This window comes from Mus caroli, unplaced genomic scaffold (genome assembly GCF_978045245.1).
Source record: "Mus caroli unplaced genomic scaffold, Mus_caroli_1 scaffold_14, whole genome shotgun sequence".
Classification (NCBI taxonomy): Eukaryota; Metazoa; Chordata; class Mammalia; order Rodentia; family Muridae; genus Mus; species Mus caroli.
Window position 1 is genome coordinate 73,963,519 of NW_028227269.1, and position 17,172 is coordinate 73,980,690.

Here is a 17,172-nt window from a genome sequence, read left to right on the forward strand (position 1 = left end):
CAGTCTACCAAATGAGCAACTCCAAAGAAAAAGAACAATGCAAGGAGTAGGGAAAACTTGCAAAAAAAAAAACCAAAAAACAAACAAACAAACAAAAAAAACACCTCAACATTCTCAGAGCTCCAACTCTATTAGGTTCCTGAATCAAGAGAAGATGCTGTAACAAGTGATAATCACAGAGAGAGAGAGAGAGAGAGAGAGAGAGAGAGAGAGAGAGAGAGAGAGAGAGAGAGAGAGAGAGAGAGAGAGCGCTAGCTTTGGGAAGTCAAAATGAGAAGAAAATACGCATCTTGGCAGAAGAATCATAACATTAGGTGGCAAAACTAGCAGCTTACCAGTCACCAGGGGCACATGGAGGAAGAACAGCTAGACAACAGGGCCAGAAGCAGAGCAGAGACAAGGAGGCAACCAGCCAATCAATCCAGAAAGACACGAGGACAGGAAAACAACGTAAAGAAGGCAAATGATCTGAGAAAGAACTCAGTGCAATTCTCCCAAGGCACTGTGAGGTGGGGAAGGCATACGCTCCTCTATAAACACAGCTCATGCACAAGAAATGAAGGTCTCAAAAGGTTCCAGATCTCTAAAAAGACAACAAGCTGTACTATGCTCATTTTCTCAATACCAATCCTGGAAGTTGTATGAAACAATTCCTTAAATACCTCAAGATACCTTACCAAAGATTACCAAAGCAATGTATGTGAGTAGTTACGTATATGTGAGAAATGTATGTAAATAGTAAAAATGTTATCAGTCAAGTCATCTCCAAGAATTTGCATCCCATTCATGTTTTCCTATGAAACATCAAGAGGTAAGGTATAGCAAATGAGAGAAAGTTAGGTGAACAAATGCATGTCCCAAAGAAAGGCAAAAGGAGCTGGGGATGAGACTGGGAAAGCATCCAATATAGACCAGAACAGGATGAGCAGGACTTCAAGGAAGAAGGACTCCAAAGAGAGAAAGAAAGCAGACAGACTGGCATGGGCATGTGTGTGTGCCTGTGACTGTGTATGTCTATGTGCAAGCACACATATGTGCCTGTGCACGTATGTGCATGCACAAGTCTCTGTGTGTGTATGTGTGTGTCTGTCTGCCTGCCTGTCTGTCTGTGTCTGTCCTTGGAGCAATAAGGGAGGAACAGCTGACCAGCAGAGCAAAGAACCAAGTGAACCACCTGGCCATTGTTAACTTTAGGGTTAAAAAAGCTCCATGCCAGAAGAGAGAGTTCTCTCAGCGGGGAGCAATCATGCTCTGTGGAAGACCACACATCCAAGAATATGTGGGCAGCACACATTGGTCTTTATGGGTAAAAAGGTGGGGCAGGGAGCTGGAGAAATGGCTTAGTGGTTAAGGCCCTGCACTCCTCAAGAGGACACAAGTTTGATCTTAATATCCAAATAAGTCCTCTACTGCCTGTGCATGGGCCCACAAACATATTCACATACTTACACAAATATACATAAAGAAATAGTAAAATAAATCTGTATTTTAAAATCATTTTAAATATTTCTTACAAGAATATAAGGTTAGGTGGGTGGGGAAGGGATCTGCAAGGAAATGGGTAGGAATATGATCAAAGCACAAACAAAATTCTCAACAAACTAATAACATTTTTAAAAAGAAACAGGAGCTGGTTGTGATGACACCGGCCTTTAATCCTAGTATTCAGGAGGCAGAGACAGGAGGATCTACAAAGTTCAAGGCCATACATACAGGCCTCCATAACGAGACCTGTCTTCAAAAAAAGTTAACTTCACCCTAAAGCAAACACAACAAATTACTCCATAATAAAGAAAGGCAGTTACAGTTACAGTACCTGAGGAATGTCCATGACCACACACATAGTCATACAATACATACAGTATACTTTGATTTATTTATATTTATGTCACAACTATATACTTCTCCATATAAAGCAGCATTTTTAAGAACAGCAGAAAATTTTCAAGAATCTAAGTGTAATGGTATGTGCTTTATAATTCTAGCACTTAGAAGGTAAAGGCAAGAAGATCCAAAGTCAAGGGAAAAGGTGAGATGGGGTGGAGTGGTTGTGGTGGTGAGTTAGTTGCAGGCAAGATGGCTCGGTGGATAAAGGTGCTTGCTGCCAAGCCTAAACTCCTGAATCCAATCCCCAGGCTCTATCTGGTAGAAAGGAGAGAACTGATTCCTGCAAGTTATCCTCTGATACCATGTACCACAAATGTGCAGACACAAACTAAGTGTTTTCTATGCACTACTTTACAGAAGACATGTTCAAGCAGATAATGAATAAAACTGAATATTCTAAATGTCTTCATCCAAACTGACACAGCACTACAACTCAAGTTCCATGCTTCTGGCTCTGCTGGCAACAGCTATTCTGAAATGAAAAGCTGAGTCCCTTGAAAGTCCCTGGACCACATGATGCACACATGAGACCAACAAGCATTGCACAGCTAGCTCTATCAACAAGCCAAGGTCAGCCTCCATCCCTGTCCATCAATTCTTTTCTATATACCTTCCAAACATCGTGTGCCTTCCACAGGTCTTGCCTCAGCACATGTGTCTGTCTCAGCTGACATCACTCTGCCAATCTCCTGGAGTCCAAGGAAGCAGCAAGAAACTGAAGCATATCACTAGAAGTTTTTTGGCATGTTTCTCTCTAGGGAGTCCTGACAAGTAAAGCTCAACTATGCAATGGAAGGCAGAACAAATACATTTGCATAGTTAGCAAAGAATCCTTCATCACGTGTCCTTTCATGTGCTTGCTTTAGCAGAACATGCTCTCTCCTGTGTCTGCCTCAGCTAAAGATCCCTTCACATGTTCGCCCCAGCAAAACATCATGCAAACAACTTTGCAAAGAGCCCTTCAGTTTCTACTTCTAGTGTGGGTTCTGGGAGTCATCAGGCTTGATAGCAAACCTCTCCGGCCCCGTATAGAGGTCTGGAGTTCAATGCTGGACTAAGGATGAGGAGGAAATGAGGTGCTCTGTTAGCTGGTGAGCTAACACCGCAGGCAGAAATACATGTTCTAGTTGTATCTGCTGTAGCCTCTGGGAGACAAATGCACACACTCTGAGATACTCAGGGAACTTACTTGGGAAATGTCTCTGTGTTAGAGTGGGGATTCAAAATCTCCAGGACCTTATTTCAGACAAGAAGCTAAAAGTCATTCACAGTGTGGTTTGGGCCACGTCCAGTTTTATTTTGAGGCTTTAAATACATAACATCAAAAGATCACTTTTGAGGTCAAACTTAATGATTTGTATAATTTGCATAATAATTATGCCACTTTGGTCTAAATATAACTGCAAATGTGAAGTACAAATTACTAAATAGCTATCTCCAGCAGTAGGTATGTTATAGGGATTCTTGACTTGTGTCTCTTAGCAACCACTGACTGTTTCGAATCTAGAGAACGGTTGAAGGCAATCTTTAGAAACATGCTGCTAAAGAGCCACAGTGATTCACTCAAAGAAACAATCCATGGTTGGCAATCAGCCTGTTTTTAAAAGGAGGGCCAGGAAGAGCAGTCAGAAGAAACCATTTCCCAAGACCCTGTAAGCAAATGATGATGATCTTTATTGATAACAAACGTTGTTCCATGAGCTGAGGCAGGCCTGCAGGTTATATAAATCTAAAAGCTGCATGGCCACATATATGGTATGCTACACACATTTTTTTAACAAAGATTAAATGATTACATTTTTAAAATGATAGAGGTTCTGTAAATCTCAGCTTCATAAAAATCACAATGTTGCTCAAGTAGGGCAGTTAGAATTTTCCTGGATGAATAACAAGGCCCTTCAAATGGAAACAGTCAAAAACTCTGGAGCAAAACCCAACAGACAGGCTGTTCTGTCTGGAAATTCATTCATAATCCAGACTCCAGTTTTTCGTTAAAGCCCAAGGAGGCCAGACACGTGGTTTGCTCACTCACTGGCTGGCCTAGATGATGCAGGCCTGTGGGAGTGGACAGAACACAAGAGTCAGCACACTCTGCCATTACATCCACTCTGCCTCTGTGCGGCCTGTCCTCTGAAAACATCTAAGCATCCATTTCTGCTCCAAATACACATTCAAATTCAACACTGGTCAGAGAAATCAGTTGGCAAAGTGGAACTGATAAAGCACTTAAAGATACAGGAAAATACACATGAAATCTATAAGAAGAAAAAGATGAGCCATCTAAGTCATGAGGTACCCAAGAAATTTAGAGTAAAATTCAGATGTCAAATAATATTAAGATGCTTGGCAAATATTACAGGCTAATAATGGATAACTTCGCAACCTGGAGCCATAAAAGAAAATACAGCACTTGGGAGGCAGAGGCAGGCGGATTTCTGAGTTCGAGGCCAGTCTGGTCTACAGAGTGAGTAACAGGACAGCCTGGGCTACACAGAGAGACCCTGTCTCGAAAAACCAAAAGAAGAAATGAAATGAAGAGAAGAGAAGAGAAGAGAAGAGAAGAGAAGAGAAGAGAAGAGAAGAGAAGAGAAGAGACAAGACAAGACAGTGTAAAATGCTATCAAAACGAAAGATGATCTTCAGTGAAAACAGTGGTAGGAGACAGCAGATAAGCAGTGTTCCCGGCCTTGTCAGGAGCTTCAGTCATTACATCCTGACATTACGAGGGACCTGCTGAGGGACTGTGGATATCTGACAGCTACTTTCCAGATGAATAAAGTGACAGACAGCACAGTAGTGCAACGTGCCCAAGGTTACACAGTGAAAACTAGTAGAGTTGGGCTTGGTGACACATGCATGTATGCTCAGAAACTCAAGAGGCAAAGGCAGGAGGATGGTCGCAGGGCTGAGTATATCCACCAAGTCTCAGGCCAGCAGGTGACATAGTGAGACTCTATCCTAAAACAAATAACAAGTCAGCCTGAAGTCAAACCAGCCTCTACACTTGAACACCTACCCACTCTGCTTCATGGCAGGGAAGAAGTCAAGTACTGAACAGGCACTTGAGACATCACATAAAGCAAGCTCCAGGTTTTAAAGGGGCATACCCAGATGCTGAAAGGATGGAAATACAATGAATACCAGTCATAAAATGACTATAAAGATACAGTTTCAGGAAGGCTAATGTGCAAATAACCTGTGGTTTATGAAGATGCAAAGAAAATAAGAATGTACTTGCAGCAGAAACCTTTGTTGTGTTTGTATGGCATATATGGTTCTTTTAGATGCAAAATGGGGTAGACAGATCACAAAACAGGAAAAAGAAAATCATATCCTCTCCCCAATTACCAATGACCTGATTAGTCCCTTCCAGAACTGTTAACGCATAATGCTATAGTCTAAATGTGCCCCCAAACTCATGTTTTGGAAACTTGTTTTCCAATCCCACAAAGGTGGAACCATTTGCGAGGTGTTCAGATCACAACAGTAGCCACAAAAGGAGTCCCACCACGATTAAGAAAGGGACGTCAGGAACGCCCCATTTGCACCCTGTACCTTGTACCCTTGCGATGTGAGAACACAGCCACAGGACGCTTGCCAGATGTCAGCACACAGACTTGGGACTGTCTGATTTCCAGATTTGTGAGAAGGGAGTTTCTGCTCATTAGAAATTGCCTATCTCAGGTAAAGCACAGGTTTCTGCCTCAACCACATATCTGCTCTGTTTTGCACCACAATCCAAAAACAGTAAAAGGAAAATTCCAGAAATAATTCCAACATTTTAAATAGTCGTTCTGAGTAGCATGAGTCAGTATCCCTCAGCACCCTACCTCAGACATGAATCAACTGTATCCATGTTGGGTCATCAGTGGCCATCTCACGCCCACCACTGTATCGCAGCACTTGGATACAGCAGGGGTGGGTCAGTGCTGCCTGTGGCTTCAAGATCCACCGGGAGCTTGAGGCACATCTCTCATGTACAGGAGAGAAGGTCTTTAGAATGAACTAAGAAAATCACAGACGTGCCTTTCCCCTAAAATAACCGATCCAGACTCAAAAGCTAATGGATTCTATAATGTGCATATATCACTTCGAAACAGATCATAGGTACCACCGTTCTCATTCTTTTTACTAACCAGTGTTTTACAACATGAATGTCTATAGTTTCTCCATCAACTTCTGATGAAGATGTATTAAGTTTTTTCTAATCTTGTAATCATCAACACTGAAGAATTTGGTATCTCTGTAGGCACATTTAGTTGTATTACATGAAACTGCTGGGTCAACATTTGATGACAGAACACTATGAGATTTTTCTCTTCAGAAATGACCACTTTAAGGAACAGATGCCATGTGTTCTTGTCTGTCACTCACAGGCACAGATCTTCTGATGGCCTTTTTTGACTTACTCAGAAGAGTCCCCTCCACCCAAACTTCTGTTATATCCCTTCTCCTGTCCCAACCCCACAGTTTAATGTACCTAAATATTCTTTTTATTCTTGCAGTACTGAGAACTATTTAACTATGTAAAGTACCCTACTAAATATTTTTCTCAAAAAATGTATCCCATGAATTATAAAGATTCTAAATTTTTTTTAAAGTCATAATTTTAATTAGAACTATATACTAGGTGGGCATCATGGTGTATGATTTTAGTCCCAGCTCTCAGGAAATAGAGGCAGGCCTCTCTGAGTTAGAGGTCATTCTGGTCTACAGAGTGAGTTCTAGGCAACCAAAACTACACAGAGAAACACTGTCTCAAAGGGGGAAAACAAAACAAAAACAAAAACAAAACAAAGAATTATACCAAACATACAAATGAACTCATATTATATGAATATATTTATGATGGATAATTTACTTTAATCGAGCAACATATTGTATTCTAACATTCATTCAATGCTCTGTAAAATTTTACTGTTAAATTTCACATATGCTTAAATTTTGTTTAAAAACTAGGAATACAGTTTAGCAGTGAAACATATGCTTTGCCTATATAAGGCCTGTGGTAAAACTCACAGCACTAGAAGAGTACTCCAAAGGATGAAGATCTTTTAATTAATATTAGAACCAAGCAGACATGGTGAGATGAAAAGGGTCTGAAAGGGTGAGCATCTAATAGCAATGAGGCTCCCAGATAGAACCAGCAAGTGACCTGTACAGCAAGTCATTACAGCAGAAGCCAACTTGTGACTTAAGACACTGAGTCTCAGAAGCATCAACAATGTGTTTTACATTGAAGGCAAGAACTCTGTGCATCCATACTTCCAAATAAACAAAGTTGGTCAAGCAACTGCACTTGGGTTGTGTCTAGTTTGCCTACTACTAGCCTGCAATCTATGTGGTGAGAAAATCTGAGCATGAGGACTTCTCATGACCTAAGGCACAAAGCACAGAAGGGTTAGACATTGTCTGGGTGTGGGGAAAGTGTGCAGGAACAGAGGAGGGTGGAGAGAAGACTGGACAGTAATCACCAGTGGGAAGCTCCTGCGTGCTGAGGGACAGCTAAGGCACAACAGAGCAAGATGGGTGTGGTCCGGATGGGGGAACAGCAATTATCAGAGGAAGCTCCTAAAGCCCAAGCTGGGAACAAACCACCAAGGAGCTCAGAGATAAACAAAGAGATGAAAGGTGTGCATCTGCAGACTGGAGAAAAGACAAGTAGATCAGATCAGGGTGGCAAAGGCCAGAAAAATGAAGTGGCCAAAACCTACCAGACACTGATAGATTCGCAATTTGTACTTCATCTTTCTGTCTAGGAAATAACCCTAGGATAGTTGACCACGCCCATAGTTTACAAACACCCAGGCCAGGATGAAACAGCAGCCCTACAAGTCTACTATTTTATGTCACATGGCTGAGGAACAGTATTTCACGGCCTCAACTCCCCTTTCCTCCCATTTTCCTGAGACAGTCTCTCCTTGAGTATTACTTTTCTATTGCTGTGATAAAATACCATGAGCAAAAGCAACTTGTAGATGAAAAAGTTTGTTCTGGTTCTGGTTGCAAAGGGTAAGAGTCCATGACAGCAGGGAGAGGTGTGACCACAAGTGGCAGGCAGGGAAGCAGATGCAGGAGGCTGAGAGGTCACATCCAAAACTACAAGAAGGAACTAGAAATTGGAGAGGTTATAAATCTCAAAGCCTGTCCCTGGTAACCTACTTCTCCCAGCAAAGCCACACCTACCAAAGGTCCCCAAACTGCTCCACCAACTGGGAAGCAAGTGTTAAATACCAGAGGCTATGGGGGACATTTCTCATTCAAACCACCACACTTCAGCCTGGGAAGACCTCCCAAGGGCGAGGCTGCAGGGCTGTGGCACTTCTTTAAATGATAAAGTTACACCACTCAAGAAGGAGGGGAGTGCTACAAGCATAGGCATGTAGCCTGTCTCTCTGCTGTAGTTATAAACAAAACTGATTTCCAGTCATTACTGATACATGAATCTGCTATGAAGAGGACACTTCTAAAAACCTATTACAAGCCTCTACCAGTCTTGACAAATATTACAATTCTAATCAATGACTTAAATGAGGTCAAAGTCAAGTATATTTAAGGTCATAAATGACATAAAGATGCAAGGCTGTGGATAAAGTGATAACAATAAAGATCCATAAATGTCTCCACACAGAAGAGAGATGATACTCCACAGAATGCACATCATGTTTCACAATTAGCTTGTAAGCTATATAACAAGGACCCCCCCCCAAAAAAAAGCCACCATGGCTTTAAAGCAATGTGCAATCTATTAAAGTCAGTCAAGACCAGAAGTTCAACATAAGTGAGCAAAATCATCCAACCTCAAGAAATGTTATGAAATCAGTCACACAAGGAAATGGAACACCAAGCTGAACCGGCCTGATCAAGCTCTAGACACGGTGTTCACAGGTATAGTTCATACTTTAAAACCAGAGGACTTCTACTATCTATTTTAGGATCCAAACTTTGACAAATGAGAAAAGGATGATAAAATTGAGGACTCAATCCACGATAGAGAGTGCACAAGAACAGCAGTATAGGACACACCATTACACAGGACACACCAATGCAGTGCTCAGCAAAACTCAGTGGCCTACCTGTGTACCCAGAGAAAGAGGTGTACAAGCACTAAAGAATCCCACATTTTAAAGAACCCGAACTCTCCTTCCGTGCCCCCAGCTGGAATTTCAGAGTATCCAGGAGTTCCCATAAAGCCTCAGCTCCCAGTAGCCTGCCTGCTCCTGGTACTCTGTTGGATTGGATTCTATGATCCTGCTATACTTTGAACAAGATGTTGGCTGTGGCTCAATTAGGATATCCTGAATTCTGAATTTAATCTAATTAGGGCAGGACATGAGCTCACTATGAAAATTAGTGGTTTTTACCTTGTAAAGGCATATGAGATCAGCTATCTGCCATAATTATGGTTTTTCTTAAGTTCTGTTTATATGAACATCTCAGTGGGAGATAGGTATTTTCTTCCCTACATGAGGCATCCCACATGTCAATCAAAGGAGCAGCCGTGCATACAGCACTCTCCACTTCAGTATCCACTGTACACTGTATGATCACAGTGTATACACAAATACTATATACTGCAGTGTCCAGCGTACACATGAGTAAATACAACAGGATCAAGGAGGTGCTGAATTAAAATTCAGTTTCAGCAAACTATCCCAAACCTCAGGCAGAAGGGAAGATGTAGGGCACTTTCAAGATGTAAGATGAGAAACCAGGAAAAACAGGTTCTCTAGGATGCCCCAAATAGATAGGCTAGAATTAATCTCTGTAAGAAAATGTTAAAGTGTTAAACTGAGCCATTTCCTAGCAGTGACAGCTACCTCACACTTTGATTACCTGTGTGCTCTGCACCCACGAGCATACCTGCTCATTTTTTTATAGATATATCCTTAAGTGCTTTAAGAAACCTTTCCTAAACAATAAGTTTTAAGGCAACATAAAGACTCACACACTGGGCCTGAAAGACACCTTAGCAGTTAAGGCACTTGTTCCCAAGCCTGCTGAGCTAAGTTCCAGTCACAGAACCCACAAGACAGAGAGAAATGACTCCAGAAGAGCTGTCCTTTGACATCTCCACTAGAGTTGTGACACGCACATGCCCATACAAATACACATACACACAAAATAAATCTAATTTTTAAAGGTTTGTACACACTGGTCATATAAATGAAATTCTTCTATAATTAAACTTTTAAAAATGAAAGCATAGGAAGCTTTGTGAATAGACATTCCTGATGTTTAGCATGGAACTAAAATCCACCACAAATAATTGTTGAAGGTATTTTCACTTTTAATAGGCAATAACAGAAACTACCTCACATAAACATATTTACTTAGGAGGCAACACAATCTCACCAGCAAGATTTCTGTTGTTTTTAACAATATCCAAGAAAATGAAATAAAGAGTTAGTAAGTAAATTACATGCATACAACCACCAAAAAATTGCTTACCTGTAATACAAATTTCTGATCTATGTATTTTTTGGCAATGCTGGGTTGGAATTCTTGGCTTTCCAAAAATCTTATGAAAAATTCATATACAAGCTGCAACAAAAAGATTACAGTTAACTTCAAATTAGAATTCACTAAGAATATTGAAAATCACAAAAACTACATTATGGTAAAGTTGACAGGGTTTATTATTATGTTTAATTATCCTATCAATCCATGAATCGTGTTGGCCTTTCTTGTGACTCATAGTTATTGTTATAATTTTTAACTTTTAAGATTAAAAGCAAGAAATATAGTTAGGCAAAGCAAATAAAAATCCGTATTCTCACCATTTACAGGGAACCTCAGTTAAAATATCTCTCTCTTTAAGAAAGTATGCTGTCAGGGACTGGAGAGATGGCTCAGCGTTGAAGAGCACTGGCTGCTCTTCCAAAGGTCCTGAGTTCAATTCCCAGCAACCACATAGTGGCTCACAACCTTATCTGTAACAGGGTCTGATGCCCTGTCCTGGTGTGTCTGAAGATAGCAACAGTGTACTCATAGACATAAAATAAAAAATAATCTTTAAAAGAAAGTGTGTTGTCAGCTTACAGTCTTCTAAGCACTATGTATGACACAATATTCTCTTTTGGAAGCAGCATAGTCTCACAGGCACAGTCAATCTCAACTGCTCAGATAAACAGTGCAGGATCCATGTTTATTTTTATTCTCTTTCTCTGCACAATAAATCTATGTTACAGACCACAGCGGACTACAAAGCAGCATTACTGAGGCGAAACTCTTAAGAGAGGAACCCTGGGCTCAGAGCCCAGCTTTGTTCCTTCCTGACTGTATGAGTCTGAGGCTGTTCATTTTCTGAATTCTGCTCCTTTCATTCTGCAATGGAAGTAATAATGAGATTAAATGTAATGTTGCACTCAGTGTAACACAGTCACCATCATCTGCCTAAAACAATATTGAGGGTTTGTTTTTCTTACACACATAAAATTAGCAAACATACTCAAAATTATTCATTTCATATATGTGTGTAAATGTTTAATTCATGTTTCATATGTATTTATAAGGAAAGGCTGAGAAATTTTAAAATATGTATCATTTCATTTTATAATAAAATATATTACATGTTAACATAAATATATACATATAACAAATGTTCTTGTAAATCTTTATTATAAAGAAAGGAATTGAAATACATATGCTGGTACATGCCTGAAATCCCAGCACTAACAGACTGGGTAGGAGGGCTGTGAGTTCAAGGCTAGGCTATCATCTTGGGAAAACCTTGACTTAAGATAATAAGATAATATAGAATTCTGTTGTTTACATTTGGGGTAACGCTCTTTACTACCTGGTATATCAAAAGTCAGATTTGTAACCACTTCACTATTCAAGCTGCTGAGATTTATTGTTATAGTATAATTTAAAAAAAAAAAATCAAGGTTTGGGAAAAAAGTAATTTAGGGTCTTGTCACAGAATTATAGATATTCTTCTTTAATACAAACATCAAATCAGTCTGTTATTTCTGAAACAAGAGTGCAGTGCAGCTTAGAAGTTAGAGTGTGTGAGCAGGAGAACTGGAGCCGAGCTCCAGGGACTAGCTCAGGTCAGGATGGGTGGGCGCAATGGCTCCTGGAGCTCCAACCTCAGAAGGCAGAAGGCATCTGGGAGCAGGGGCTAGCAAGACAAGGTGCACCACTGATCTCTGTCTGACTGAGGGACTTTATGCCCTTATGTTCATACATATGTACATATATATGTATGTGCACATATACACACCTGTGGGGGGGGGGGGGAGAGAGAGAAAGAACATAAAAAGTAAAAAAAAAAAAAAATGGCTTGTAATACAGAATCTGAAATGATACCAATGAGCTATTCACAATACCACAGTCTGGATGGACTTTGATCATGTGTGCTCCTAGCATGACTTATTTTCCAGTTGGGAAATATTGGCTCACTAACTCAAATATTGACACATTCCATTTCACAATATCATTTTTGTTTAAATCACATTTTTATTTTCTCCCAAGAACAGTCTAAAGCTTGGTATATATACATATATATAATATACATATATATTATATATATACATACATATGTATATATAATATATATTATATAGATACACACACATATATATGTATATATATAAAATATATATTATATAGATACACTATAAGATGATATATGCTATACTATATAACAGATACAGACTTTCCAAAGTTCAAATTCTATATGCTTCTGTATTCAAATTCTACCAACGATAAGAAGTGTTATCAGTTTGCCTTCATTGTTTTAGAGAAATATCTAACAAATACCTACATCTTGTTAACCAGTCTGCTGTTTTATCAAGCAGCTAGTCTCAAAGCCACCACAGCATCCTTCCACAGGATCACCACGGCACCGCACCATGCAGTACTTTGACTCATGCATACTTTTCATGTCACCATGCACAATATTTTTAAATATATGCTCAAGGGTCAAAATTTAATAGAATCAGTCACTTTGGATGTTCTTCAAATTCAGTTTTAAGTGAAACAGGCACCTTTAAATTTCAAGTGCAGGCAGGAAATGCAAGTGAATACGTGACTAGTCTGACACCTGTCATTATTTGTGCTAAGTCAACAGCATTTTTATACACCACTGTTGGACAGAGTGGGAGCATACACCTTTAATCCTGGCACTGGAGAGTGAGAGGCAGACAGATCTCTGAGTTCCAGGCCAGCCTAGACTACACAGGGAGTTCCAGAAGAACCAGAGCTACATAGTGAGACCCTGTCTCAAAACACCAAACCCAGCATCAAACTCCACCACTTTTTACAATAAACAGTATAAACACTACAATGACTAGTCAGCATAAGGACAAGGGCACATACCACACAACTATGATAAAAAGACATAATAGGGGTTGGTGGAATGGCTTAGCGAGTAACTGCTTGCTGCCAAACCTAATGAAGGTATTCAATTCTCAGAGAGAGAGGAGCGACTCCCAAAAGTTGTCTTCCTGACCCTCCTTCTCTCTCTCTCTCTCTCTCTCTCTCTCTCTCTCTCTCTCTCTCTCTCTCTCACACACACACACACACACACACACACACACACACACACATACTTACACACAAATAAATGTCATTAAAAACTTTTATTAAAAAATGTGCTAGGCTTGTAGGCCATTGAAAATTAACTGAAGGACCTTTAAGGGTCCAGAAATACAACTAACAAATATTCCCATATAAGCCTGGTAGCTTTAGACTCTAGCTTACATTTGGTATTCCTTCCCCCCTCCCCCACACTGCCCTCACCCCGAGACAGGGTTTCTCTCTGTAGCCCTGGCTGCCCTGGAATTAGATCTGTACACTAGTCAGTCTGGCCTCAAACTCAGAAATCCGCCTGCCTCTGCCTCCCATGTACTGGGATTAAAGGTGTGTGCCATCACTGCCAGGCTGCATTTGGTATTCCTGCAAGCATTTTTCAGTATGTACATATGAGTGGAGGGCAACTTGTGGAATTCATTCTCTCTGACCGCCATATTGTTCCAGGGTGAAGCTTGGGTGGTAGCTGTGCCTGCTGAACCCTCTCACTGACCCCTCCCCCAGTAGCACTTCATGTTTTCATGAAGGGGGGTCTCAGAGATACCTCAATGTCTAAATGGAGAATGGTAGGGAAGTCAACTAACAAAACTAGGTGGCATTTTTTTTTTCTTCTTGAAAACTTTTTTTTTCTTTTACTCTTATTTTTTTTAATTAGGTATTTTCTTCATTTACATTTAAAATGCTATCCCAAAAGTCCCCCATACCCTCCCCCCCACTCCCCCCCAACTCCCACTTCTTGGCCCTGGCGTTCCCCTATACTGAGGCATATAAAGTTTGCACAACCAATGGGCCTCTCTTTCCTCTGATGGCCGACTAGGCCATCTTCTGATACATACGCAGCTAGAGTCAAGAGCTCCGGGTTGTACTGGTTAGTTCCACGTATAGGGTTGCAAACCCCTTTAGCTCCTTGGGTACTTTCTCTAGATTCTTCATTGGGGGCCCTGTGATCCATCCAATAGCTAACTGTGAGCATCCACTTCTGTGTTTGCTAGGCCCCGGCATAGTCTCACAAGAGACAGCTATATCAGGGTCCTTTCAGCAAAATCTTGCTAGTGTATGCAATGGTGTCAGCGTTTGGGGGCGATTATGGGATGGATGCCCGGATATGGCAGTCTCTAGATGGTCCGTCCTTTCGTCTCAGCTCCAAACTTTGTCTCTGTAACTCCTTCCATGGGTGTTTTGTTCCCAATTCTAAGAAAGGGCAAAGTGTTCACACTTTGGTCTTCGTTCTTCTTGAGTTTCATGAGTTTCACAAATTGAATCTTATATCTTGGGTATTCTAAGTATCTGGGCTAATATCCACTTATCAGTGAGTACATATCATGTGAGTTCTTTTGTGATTGGGTTACCTCACTCAGGATGATGCCCTCCAGGTCCATCCATTTGCCTAGGAATTTCATAAATTCATTCTTTTTAATAGCTGAGTAGTACTCTATTGTGTAAATGTACCACATTTTCTGTATCCATTCCCCTGTTGAGGGACATCTGGGTTCTTTCCAGCTTCTGGCTATTATAAATAAGGCTGCTATGAACATAGTGGAGCATGTGTCCTTCTTACCAGTTGGAACATCTTCTGGATAGATGCCCAGGAGAGGTATTGCGGGATCCTCCGGTAGTACTATGTCCAATTTTCTAAGGAACCGCCAGACTGATTTCCAGAGTGGTTGTACAAGCTTGCAATCTCACCTTGCCAGCATCTGCTGTCACCTGAATTTTTGATCTTAGCCATTCTGACTGGTATGAGGTGGAATCTCAGGGTTGTTTTGATTTGCATTTCCCTGATGATTAAGGATGCTGAACATTTTTTTCAGGTGCTTCTCAGCCATTCGGTATTCCTCAGGTGAGAATTCTTTGTTAAGCTCTGCACCCCACTTTTTAATGGTGTTATTTGATTTTTTGGAGTCCACCTTCTTAAGTTCTTTATATATATTGGATATTAGTCCCCTATCTGATTTAAGATAGGTAAAGATCCTTTCCCAATCTGTTGGTGGCCTTTTTGTCTTATTGACGGTGTCTTTTGCCTTACAGAAGCTTTGCAATTTCATGAGGTCCCATGTGTCGATTCTTGATCTTACAGCACAGGCCATTGCAGTTCTATTCAGGAATTTTTCCCCTGTGCCCATATCTTCGAGGCTTTTCCCCACTTTCTCCTCTATAAGTTTCAGTGTCTCTGGTTTTATGTGCAGTTCCTTGATCCACTTAGATTTGACTTTAGTACAAGGAGATAGGAATGGATCAATTTGCATTCTTCTACATGATAACCGCCAGTTGTGCCAGCACCATTTGTTGAAACTGCTGTCTTTTTTTCCACTGGATGGTTTTAGCTCCCTTGTCAAAGATCAAGTGGCTCTTGAAAACTTTCTAAATTCAAGGGGAAAAGGCTTTGCCAGTGATGTGTGAGGGTTCTCTTCTTAAATCTTCACTCCTCACACAACTGTTCTCTTTCAACACAATTGTTTTTCAACTCTTGTAAGAATTCCAGACTTACTTAAACGGCCCCTTGTCCTGAATTCCACACAAGGTCAAAAAGATCCATCTTGCAGGCCTGACTTAGCCAGCAGGCTTTCTACCTGAACTAACAATCTGATTTTTCTATTCTGGTCCCTTGAAAGCAGTTGTAATAGAAAGTAATTTGGTGGAAACTCTTTAGACACATTTAGAAATAAGCACAAAGTTGTTCTGCACTTAAGAAACAAACTGGCCTTGGAATTAAAAAAAAAAAAAATCTCCCTTGAGTTTTTAAAGGGAAAACTGGGGTGGGAAAATAAGTTACTATTGCAGGTCTCATAAGGAAGGTCTATGAACAAAAAGGTAGCCTTCCGGGCTTCAAGTCTCACTGTAAGGCAACGAAAGCAATCCTTAATTGTAAACAGAAGTCTTGAAAAATAGTATTCTACTGGAAAATCAGATCTAATCTCAGAAAACCCGTAAATCATAACCATAGCAACTGTGTCATACTAGCTTCAAATATACCAACAGAAGCATTAAAAAAAAATTAAATAATATGTATAAACAGACCTCTGACATTACTTGATCAAACACCTCGTGGACTTAATATTCTGTTGTCTATTTCTAGGTATTTCCAAAGATCCACAAATAGATAGGACAGACAGACAGCTTAGTATTTCTGTATGGGCCACAAATTTGCAGAACAGTCAGCTAGCTGGACAGTAAAACTGGCCAACTACACACTAACCAATCTTGTGATTCTCTTCTTCTCTACTGTTCTCCAACAGTCACACTTTGCTTTCTCTAAAATGTGGTCCAGAAGCAGCAGCACGTTGTGAATCACAGAACTGACAAAGTGAAAGGATGTAACTTCACACTATGTTTTGGTCAGAAAAGGCCTCAGCTGGTGTAACCATTACAAAGCTACCAGTTAGACAAGTGGAGTGGTACACAGCTCTAGCACTCGGGAAGCAGAGGCAGGATGGCCAGTGTACTGGCTAGTTTTGTGTCAACTTGACACAGCTGGAGTTATCACAAAGAAAGGAGCTTCAGTTGAGGAAATGCCTCCATGAGATCCAACTGTAAGGCATTTTCTCAATTAGTGATCAAAGGGGAAAGGCCCCTTGTGGGTGGGACCATCTCTGGGCTGGCAGTCTTGGGTTCTATAAGAGAGCAGGCTGAACAAGCCAGGAGAGGCAAGCCAGTAAAGAACATTCCTCCATGGCCTCTGCATCAGCTCCTGCTTCCTGACCTGCTTGAGTTCAGTCCTGACTTCCTTGGTGATGAACAGCAGGGTGG

General features: G+C 40.7%; 1 protein-coding gene across 4 annotated transcripts in view; it reads right to left on the reverse strand.

The window, feature by feature from the left end:
* Positions 1-17,172, reverse strand: part of Ppp2r5e (protein phosphatase 2 regulatory subunit B'epsilon) — a 148,427-nt gene that overhangs the window by 23,246 nt on the left and 108,009 nt on the right. For all 4 annotated transcript variants that reach the window (XM_021178527.3, XM_021178529.3, XM_021178526.3 and 1 more), the window contains one exon: positions 10,339-10,431. In XM_021178527.3, coding sequence (XP_021034186.1) covers positions 10,339-10,431 — 93 coding nt within the window. The remainder of the gene's footprint in view (positions 1-10,338; positions 10,432-17,172) is intronic.